Source organism: Rhipicephalus microplus, chromosome 4 (genome assembly GCF_043290135.1).
Source record: "Rhipicephalus microplus isolate Deutch F79 chromosome 4, USDA_Rmic, whole genome shotgun sequence".
In the NCBI taxonomy this organism is placed as follows: domain Eukaryota; kingdom Metazoa; phylum Arthropoda; class Arachnida; order Ixodida; family Ixodidae; genus Rhipicephalus; species Rhipicephalus microplus.
The window spans coordinates 50,665,304-50,676,079 of NC_134703.1; the positions used below are offsets into that span (position 1 = coordinate 50,665,304).

Below are 10,776 nucleotides of genomic sequence, written 5' to 3' on the forward strand. Positions count from 1 at the left end.
TCTAGAAAGTTAACGAGCCTCATTAAACAGAGTCGCACCCGAAGTCAAAACCACCCAACAAGAGCCAAAAGGACTCTTTTTTTTTGTTCTTACAGTGTATAATGCTCGCGGCAGTGTACTTCATTTTTTGCACTGATGGCTATTTATTGGTGGTCATTATAAAGTTGCACAAAGTAGCATAACCTCTCCCACGTATTAACTAAACACGGGATAACATATTTCATGAATGCGTACGATAAATTGTAAATAACATAAAAAAATTTCCACAATTCCTGAAAGTTAAAAGCTTCAACCTTTAATATGACAACAATCAAGCTCCGCTTCGCCTGGCCCTAGTATGGGATGTTGAAAGGGTAGTACTTGCTGTTAACATCTCTGTAAGGAAGAAAAAAAGCTATTATTCCTTAACTATCACAAAGAGCAATGTACGGTAGGAAGAAATGATTAAGAGTCACGTGTCACCACTTACGCGTCTAGCACGCACACCCTGAAGTTCTTGTCGAGACCGTTCAATATTTCGACGTCAGCAGGGTCAAGCGAAAAGTTTAGCACCTGAAAAGTGATAATGAGGGATTAAAACTTCGTCCCAGTACTAATATTGGGCTCTCGATTGTCGCGAGTTTCCGCACTTTAAATAACTATGAAAAAGAAGACTTGGGACAAAACGTTGTATATAAGCAGTCTTATATACTACTTAAACAGTATATAAATAGTATATAAGCAATACATAAGCAGCCATAATATAGTTTAGCCGCTAAATTACGGCAGCAGACACCAACTCACGACAATCAAGACAATAATCTGAAAATAAAAAGAGAAACACTTTAGTTCTCTTGTACGAAGCCAACTTCACCGCAAATGTTGTTGCAGGGGCCCTTTCTTGATAATTTCTAATGCACAACGCTTATTTTTTTTTCGCTTAAAAGAAACAATCTCGTATTGAAATTGTTTTCGTCATTCGTGTAGCATACGCTAGTGAGAGAAATATCAAACGTGACAATGCTTCACTGACGGGATCTAAGATCTGTACGTATATAAGCATACATACCTTAAAGTTTTCTGCTATTCTTGCTTTGTTTGTACTCTTTGGGATGCTGATTAGCCCCCGTTCAATCGGGTAGCGGATAAGCACCTGCGAGAGCGTCAGAAGGGCTTTTTGTTGCGGGCAATTATTAGACTGAAGAAATGCCTTTCTCAAAAAACAAGCGGTTATAGCGCGTTTAATTGCCTTCGTTAGTGTCAGTATTCTACTCTCAAGACAAACCTGAGCGGGCGTGACTCCGTGCTTCTTAGCGATCGTCTTGACCGTGTCGTCTTCCATCAACGTTTTCTCTCCCTTTGGTGCCCTGTGGGAAATGCGACTTCGTCGTCAATTATTGGAAGAAGAGAGAAATGAGACAAACGAAAATCGCAGCAACAGAATAGAAAGTTGGGCGAGTTGGTATATATTCATATTAAAAGAAAAGCGGCGCACAAAAAGACGGAAACAAAGAAGAGAACCACACACAGCGCTGCTCGTAACAGAATAGAAGGTTGGGCGAGTTGGTGTATATTCACCAACTCGCCCAATTCGCAGCAAGTTGTCTCCAAGGAGAAGTGGTAGTTTGTGCATGAAAATTAGCTCGTCATGTCATACAGTAGCAGCGCTACTCAACAATAGCTAGCACTACTGCTAGCCATTGCTAGTAAAACACAACAAAGTGTTGACACTAGGCCAGTAAATGCAGTAAGCTTGACACAACATATTCATTTTTCAAAAAAAATATTTTTATTGTGTAATGTATATTTTGGCTCATATGGTAGCTTCATGCCCCGCTTTACACCACTACGTATTTGTTTGTTTTTTCACCTGGATTGAGCTCAGTAAGCTATTTTTTTATTGTTCCCAGCGAAAAACTGCATGCTAAACTCCAGTTTGCTAAACAATATGCCCCGCGTTTGGCTGCAAACTATATACAAGTTCAATCGACAAAGTGGACATTGAACAAATATTCATGTAAAGCAGTAACTAGTCTAGACATAGGCTAGAGGGCGGAGGCCAAGGGGATGCCGTGTCTGATACCTAGTCTTTGCACTCTCTACTGACCCTAAAGACCTACGTGTGAGTAGGTCATGGAAAGAGCACGAGCGAGAGAGAGGGTGGATCTGTTGTATAACCACTTTCCTTTCTTCCCACCCCTAATAGTGGAGAACCTTGCACACGCCCGAGGATAGATGCGACACGCTCGTTCAATCACACTGAATCACAGAGTCAAGAACAAGTACACACGCACGAGCAGCGTGAGTTTGACGAGTCTCTGAGACCAGCTGCCGTTTTCTAATAAATTCCCTGCATATTTATAATAAAAGGTCCCTAAATTACCCAGAGACTGTGGTTTAGAGCCATCGCAACTGCTACACAAAGTATGAACACCACATAAGCACGTACATCAGTTGCACAAAGTACTAACACCAAACCACATTAGCACGTACCACGGCCGGTCAGGTGAGCCCAATGGGCTGTATGCGGTAGTTTTGATCTGAAAGTCTTCGCACAGGGCGATGAGTTTCTTCTGCGTCAGGTAAGGATGGCACTCGATCTAGCATGAGAAAGAACTGGTCAGAAACGTGTCGCAATAGTAAAAAAAAATGAAGCAACGTTTGTTTGAACAATCAGGTAAAAAGTGTCCGTGAAAAAAAGTGAAAGAAAAAATTCGCGCCATTTTTCTTTTTGTGACAGAACTGGTACTGTTAGCGATATGCATCAACAACGAAGCGCTACTTGGCGCCAGGTCCTTACAAATACGTTTCAAACGTTGCCCTCCGCCACAACTTTTATCCTAAAACTCTCCTGACGTATCTCCTTTCTGTAGAGAGCAACCTGAATTGAACCATTCCACGTGGAAATGCCGAAAACCAGCCGGTTCGCCTAGAATACACAGACCCTACCCTTGACAGTTGGAAAGCACTCTTTCCTGCCCAGCCCTGGACGAACAGCAAAAGCTTAATGACACGGCCAGCCATATAGCAGCAGCAAACGAGGCCTTCCACTGAGGGTTCCACCCTTCACACGCAAAAAAGCCGAATTTTATATTCCCAGCGAAAACTACAATTCATCTTACTGGGAGTAAAAAACGCGTACTTCATCTAGATGCTCGTTACAGATCCCGAAGCGGCTAACGTTGATGCGGCGTCGAGCTCAGACAGCACCGTTATGTACTGTGCAGTTACCTATAACCGGAAGCTCTATTTTCTTGCTCTTTGCCTATGTTTTGTTAGTATTATTGCACGCACGAATAGCATACAGGTTTAAAAACAACTTGCCTGGTTCATCACTGGTTTTATCTCACACGACTTAACTAGTCGAGTTATTTGCTCCGAGTTGAAGTTGGAGACGCCTATGGACCGCACAAGACCTTTCCTTTTGCATTCTTCCATGCCCTGTAATAAAACAAGAGTGTTAATTTCGGTTCTATAACTTCAAAACATCCTTGAATATTTCAAAAATAGTTAAACGCCATGACTGTGGTTAACGAAAAATTGGACTAATGCATGCGGGTGCTTAGTACTGCCAATTTCTAACTGACCAGAAAGGTTACGTAGCTGTTCTAGAAAAAAAGAAAGGAAAAATGAAAGAAAGGCAACTCATTGCTGGGCTAGTTGATGATTTTCATGAATCAAATATATCCAACACGATTTCCTGTTTTCTTCGTTTCCTGCATACGTTCATTTTATAGTTTGATATATTTTCTTGATGAACGGCCATTGTCCTATATGCATGCGTTTCTGCCGCATAACCTAGGACGCAGGACATCCATGACGGGCGTGCTATTGCACAGTCAGGTAGTGTATTTTAACAATCTTATGCCAGCTCAATTGAAACATTTTTCGAAACATGAACGAGCGGACCTAACTAGGTGATGTTTAATTTCGTCGCGTCTATTGTCGACGGAACAATTTTGTCACTTCACCAAATCAATCAATCAATCACTCTCAATCACTCTCACTGATCGACTCATTCACTCACTCACTCTGATTCAGTCACATGAACGTGCACTGTCCTACCACTGTAGAAAAGTCTTTACAGATTATGCAGGCCACAAGTTTAGTTCCAACATGCCAGTTCCTGCCTCGCAACTACTATATTCCAACTTATTTTCTCTGGAAGAGCAGCTAACCGTGAACAGGAGCACAATATACTCGTTTAAAGTGCAGTGAAGGCTTGGACACGCGTTGTACGCGGCTCTAAAGCTATCCGTGAAGGCATAGTTTAACTTTTAACCATTTGTAGCTGATACACGAGTTTGTACCAAGCTTCATGCGGCCATGAGTATATATGTTCCGCTCTCCTTTCACTACCTTTGTTTTTAGAATAAAACATACATTGTGCGAAATTATCTCAATAAACAGTCACTTTTACGTTTTAATCATTTTCTGAGCATTTATTTCGTAAAACAGATGCTTTCGATGGAAACAGCTGGGTCTAAATTATTGTTCACGGCATATCGAAATGCAGAACACAAACAATCAAGATACCTCCCAGGTCTCTAGGTAATCGATGTCGGCCAGCTGGATGTGACCATTTTCGTCCTTCGGGAAGAGGTCACCACCCTCCTGCATAGTGCCAGGTGACGACAATAAAAAAGAGATATGAAAAAGTGAAACACTGCAAAAGATCCTTACAGTCGAGCCCTGGCACTCCTGCCTCGCAATATTCCTAGCTTACCTTGTATGCTTGAGGCCAATGAACCAAGTAAAGGTCGATGTAATCGAGTCCCAGCGCTCGTAGGCTTCTGTTGCAGCACTCGAGAACTTTTTGTTTACTGTGAAACGAGTTCCAGCACTGCAATAATGTAAATCATACAATTATTGTTACGTGTTGTCGTTGTCTAAAAAAATTAGCAAGAACGTTATGCCAGCACTCATATATACTGCTGGAACCATTGCCTTAGGCTGACAACAAGCACAGTCGATGTAACATGCATCATAATACCTACTTTAATAAATTCTCATCGATTTCACACTTTTTTACAAAGTATGTTGTACATCGCCGTTCTTCACCTCAAATCTATAATCAGTGATTTATATTGCAGCGCTCGCTCCACATCGCTTCGCTACGAATGCACAGATAAGGCATTTTACAGTACATCGTGTGCACGATGCAAAAAAAAAACAGAGACCCCAAATACTCCATCTATTGTTATGGTATGACACGCACTACAAGCTAATATTAACACTAAATGCAAACTAATCAGAGCGATCAAGTTGTATGGAATCAAGCACTCTTCCGCAAAAGCGTTTATAATCTTATGAACATCATTAATGACACACATGAAATAGTTTGTGAGGTTATTGTTCTCTTCACATTCCCAATCATGCTCACAAGATCAGTATTACCACGTCCGGGAAGAAGCTTTTAAAGGGACCCTCTAACGCTTGGAAACATCGGTGCTGACTGCATAACTCGTAGTGGCACTCACCAGAGTTATTGCGAGCGGAAATTACAATAGAAGGCGCAGGCCTGTGATTAGACACATGTAACATTGAGTGTTATCGCGGGATTGCATGAAAGTATGGAATAATATTAGATTTCTTTTTATTTTAGCATGGTCTTTAACTGAACGCCGAAGAAAATAAAGCCCTCCAACGTTTAGGGGTGGAGCTCCTAAAGCTGTGGGTTTGTCCATGCATGTCTGTGACCAGTTCATAACCACCTAGTCCTATGACCCACTCAGCAGGTGGCGCTAGTGTGAGTGACAGACAAACCGACAAACAAACAAACAAACAAACAAACAAACAGACAGACAGACAGACAGACAGACAGACGGTCGCGCGGACGGACGCGTGGACGAATGCACAGACAGACGGACGGAAGCAAGAACAAACGGATGGAGGGAGAGACGGACGCACGGACGGACGTACGCCTCGCCCCACTCATCATCATTCCCTCCGTGGATGTGCTGTTATTATTTTTTTTTTCAGGTTGAGAACTGCAAAGCCGGTCAAAGAATGCACCGAATGCCACGGTGTTGGAGGAAACGCGCCTGGGACGCTCGAGGCACCGTTGTTTGAAGAAACTAGAAGAAAAAAAATTTAAGAGCGTTGGGGGACCTTCAGACGTCACAGGGCGAGGAAAACACGGTCAGGTGAGCCCGCGAAAATCGAAATGAGGGTGAGATATCATGACATTGTAATTTGATATCTCTACGCTGAATAAATTTGCACTGCGTACCCTTATTGCTTCCGTTTTTTCGGCGCTTATCTTTCAGTGTACGCAACCAGCTAGAAAAACACGTAAAGCAATGAAGCCGTGAAAAGGCGTTAGAGGGCCCCTTTAAGGTGACGGTATTTTTACGGAACGCACATTGCCATGAAACTAATTCTAACGATTTCAGAAGTTTGTTGGCAACGAAGTTTGCAAATGCCTTCAATAACAAAACAACTCGCACAATTATACGAAAAGAACAAAACGCCACGTATTTTACTAGCTGTAGTCGTCGAACAACCCGTACGAAATTTAATTGCGTTGAGCACCGTATAACTGAAAGCGAAAGGAATCAGTGCTCTTTGGGCGCAGCTGACGACTCGGGGTTTTGAATGGCATTCAAATCTGTTGTATGTGCTCTACTAGCTTCTTAGGAAGAGTTAGTGCATGTAACATTCTCGAGACAACAGCTGCCACCGTCATCAAGCGAGCGATTATGAACGAGACGCTCCTGATTGTAGACGAAAAAAAGAAAAAAAGAGAGCTGAGGGAAATAAAGGTCCAAGGTGTGGAATGAAAGCGCAGCTGTGCCTGGCGGCCGCTTTATTGACGTGCTTTCAATGACGTTCGCAAGGAAAGAAGCGCCCAAGCATCATTAGTTCATTGGTTGCTCCTTGTTTCCATGCACAGACGCTTGCGTCTCATGTTAACGTTATTTCGACGAGATTCTCGCAGGAAACATGCCTTAATTTGTATGCGGTGGAAGTTTTTTCTTTAGTGCATTGAACGACAGTCGTGTTATCTAAGCCAGACGTAAGGTCACTTCGCTCGCTGTTCATTGATTACACATGTCAGTAAGCGAGATAATCAACGCCTGGTTTTGTATACATGAAAACAACTACAACGGTAACGGTCCGCTTTTGAAAGACCAGTCCACTATTATATAAGCATTATTCACAGTTTCGCAACAACACGTCAGAGAAGTCTGAAATAATAGCATGTGTAACGGCGATATAGTTTCAGACCCACTGCAAACGAGCAAATATGACTTACATTGGTTTTTCTATAGCAGCAAACTTTCTATAAAAGTTTACCAAAAGTATCTACAAAATTTTTATACAAAAATTATCAGTTAAAGTATTCCTATAGCACATCATAAGACATAACAGTCTAACAGATGACTTTGTGCATATAACAAATAATGATTTAATTCTTCTATGTAGTGAAATTCTTCCTCTACTATGTATTTATTGAGCCATACTAACGTTACGTCTGGTATTTTTGCGGGGTTTTTTTTGTATATGTGTGTATTTATCTCTGCTACGCGTTTCTTTGTACTGGTTACGTTTTCATTCCATCTTACCTAATTTGTATAATGTGATGTAGATAATTTGTAAATAAATAAATAACTAAATAAAAGTATGCCCAATGCAGCCACCTTGGTGGTGATAAAGAGCTCTTCTCTGGTGATGAGGCCTTCCTTGATAGCGTGCCCAATGGCCCGTCCCACTTCTGGCTCATTGAGGTAGACGAGCGCACAGTCAATGTGCCGGTAGCCGACGCGGATAGCCTCCAGCACGGCCTCATACACTTGCGATGGAGCTGACTGCAGAAGACCAGAGAGCCGCAGAGAGATAAGAAGAGCTAAGTGACGCGGTTATAAGGTACATCCAAAAGACAGAAAAGGCGAGCATTACAAGCCTCATCAATAAAACAAGCATACTCAGTACATAGATTTGTTACATGCCATTTGTCGTCTATTGAACTTGAAGAAACATTCAACTACACAGAGGTGTTTTTCCACCGAGTCCAAAACTGCCTTGGTTTAAAAAAACGAGACGGAATAACTGAACTGAATCGAATGTAACAAGCGTCAATGGCGTCAACCGTGGAAGTAAAAGACATTTTGGTTTATACTTCACTACCAAAGAAACACCGACCTATGTTAATTTTCTAGCTTTTTGATTCATTCGACACCGAAACCGTTACTATTGTATTGCATGGGTAAATCAGTTCTACTGTGTCAACTGGGAGGATTACGGAAGCTATGCGAGGATTCTTTTCACCAAAACCTTTGCACATTTATCGCAGTTATTGAAAGAAGTTCGTACTTGTTCCCCAAAAGCTACATACATGGCGAGGACCTCGAATCTTGCAGCATCGATGTCATGGCACTAAAAGGCTGAATTAGTCAACACCATTCACAAATGATCAAAAAGTGTTTGAAATTAGGCATTAAGCAGAGTGCAGCCCACATAATGCGTGAGGTGTAAATTTGGGTTCTATTAGGGACAAGTGGTTTTCATCTATTTTTTTCCTTTATTTGCACAATCACTTTTCTAGAGCTCAGGTATACTTTTTCTCGAATTTCTTGGCTGCATTTACAATTAGCTAGTTTTGATTATGCCTAACGCAAAATCAAGCGCCTCTCTTCTTCTGATTTGTCTTATTTCATTTTTCTAGTATGCCCGATGAGTTTGCGTTATTTACCATGAGCTTTCGAACAGCACACGATATTCTGTAAATTTCAATAACGCGTCTTCATTACACGTTAAGAGGTGGAGATGGAGATCTGAAAGAGACAGTCCACCATTCCTCACACAACACTACAATACCAAGGCCAGCTTGCGCGTTAATCAGCACTCATATCTTATTTTAAGCTATCCCGGAATAAGGGAGATGTATGAGAACTTTAGAGACAGTACAGCAAAGTAACGAGCAGGTCTAATGACCTGCGACTTCGATTTCCGCGCTCGCAAGGCTGTAGATGTAACTGTTGTGAGGAAGCAGGCACAGTGACACGGCAATGGGTAACACAGAAGCACCAGATGGGACGCTACGCAATTCCGTTGAGATTTTACACTCAACTACCAGCTGCAACATCGAAGCCAGCGCAAAACACAGTTGAAGATTTTGTACCATGCCCTAAAACCTTCGTCTTGCCGACATTTACGACCTGTTTTAGAGATTTCAATTAAATTTCTTTATATGACTGCTACGCTGTGCAAGCATTCAGAGCATTTCAACGAAACCAGCGCGATATGAAAGTGATCACTGCTAAAAGCGTCTACGTAAGCCCACAAACGCATGACGACAGTCCCTCAAGGGGGACAGAAAGCGGTCCTACGTTCTGACAACACATAATAAAGGTGATAGGTGCTGGTACCAGTAATAAAGCAATGTAACAGCCAGCGTTGCAGCCAGCCAGCGTTCATAACCAGCGTTGCAGTACCCCGCGCCTAGGAACAAGTGCATAGACGGGCAGCGTTAGAGGTTTCCGAAGCGAACAGTCCAGCGCTAGCAGACGCCGGCGGTCTGGCACTGATTCAAGATTTCCGGGAAGAGAGGAGAGCCAAAATGAGGGTGCGCTTACCTTCCAGGTTCCAAGGCCGAGCGCCGGAATCTTATTGCCGTCCGCCAACGTAACGATGGGGCACTTCGCCATGCTGGTGCTTCTTTCAGCTGCGCTTCTCTCCGAAGGCGGGCTCGCCGACGATCAAACGAACGGCACGTTCGAAAAAAAAAGACGAAGAAGACCTGGAACGCTTCTACTCTCCGTCTAAACCGGAGCACGTTTTATGCCGGGAGAAAAACGAAGTTATAAAAAGACGTCGACACAATGGCGTATTTTAGATGTATATTTCGCCGGCTCTCGGTAGGGTGGTCCCCGGCTTCGAGAGAGAGAGAAGCGCCGCCAGACGCTCGTCTCGTGTTCGCGCATGCGCCCTGGCCTTCGTCGAGTGTGGCGCTGCAGGTGACGCTGCTTAGAGTGACGTCAGCATCGAACCGAGCGGGCCATGTGGCCGAGATCTTTGTGGTGTCTTGTAACGTTGATCGTTTCGGGCGCGGTATGTTTGAAAACAGTAGAGGTGACTCCGTCGTTCGCGCTGTCGCTAACTGGAACTTATAGACCTTCTCACCAGAAGTATTATTACCCGAAACCGCGCCAAATATTATTTTCTCGTTGAGTCCTGCACTTGCCAAAATGCATTCCATGGAGACCGAGTGAGCATGTACATATGCCAATTATATTCTGTAGCACTTGAATAGCGTCTAACAGAACCCATCGTTTTTATATGTGAATTAATTTGTGTGCGCATCCTTCGAGAAGCAATCTAACAACAGCAGCACAAATGTCTCTTACAGTAAGCTCTTCAAACAGCGACCAGCCTTTTAATAAGGCTATCAGTAAGCAGACAAAAGACAAGAAACAAAAAAAAACAACACATACCAGAATGCCCTGTACTTCCATTGTCCGCAACACATGACTTCTATCGAGTGTTCATTGTTTACCCCGCTTTTGTTTTGCACCAGGACGTGTAGGGAAGAAGCTATAGTGGCTAAACTACACGTCACATAGACTCAAAGCAAACAGTGATTCCACACGCTTGGACTACGTACACTGCTTGGACGCCGCCGTACAAGTATTCCACATATTTCGGAACAGCCATTCCGTACCACTGCATCTCTTCCAGTTTCATTGGTCGCACGAGAGTCTCGTAAAACAATCCCTCGCGTGACTGCGTCAACCGAAGCGCTTGTTCGCCGATACCTACGCTGCTCGGGTACAAGGCTCCATCAGAAAGTGGCGA

The 10,776-nt window shown here is 43.1% G+C and overlaps 1 protein-coding gene across 1 annotated transcript; it reads right to left on the reverse strand.

Annotated features, from left to right (window-relative positions):
- Window positions 1-273: 273 nt before the first annotated feature.
- Window positions 274-9,835, reverse strand: LOC119171961 (aldo-keto reductase family 1 member B1). The gene is made up of 10 exons (XM_037422874.2): window positions 9,558-9,835; window positions 7,623-7,790; window positions 4,706-4,822; window positions 4,516-4,593; window positions 3,304-3,420; window positions 2,473-2,579; window positions 1,265-1,346; window positions 1,049-1,132; window positions 470-552; window positions 274-375 (listed from the first exon to the last, which is right to left on the reverse strand). Exons 1-10 carry the CDS (start codon window positions 9,627-9,629, stop codon window positions 333-335), a joined length of 951 nt encoding a protein of 316 aa, XP_037278771.2. The 5' UTR covers window positions 9,630-9,835; the 3' UTR covers window positions 274-332.
- Between the last annotated feature and the right edge of the window lie 941 nt (window positions 9,836-10,776).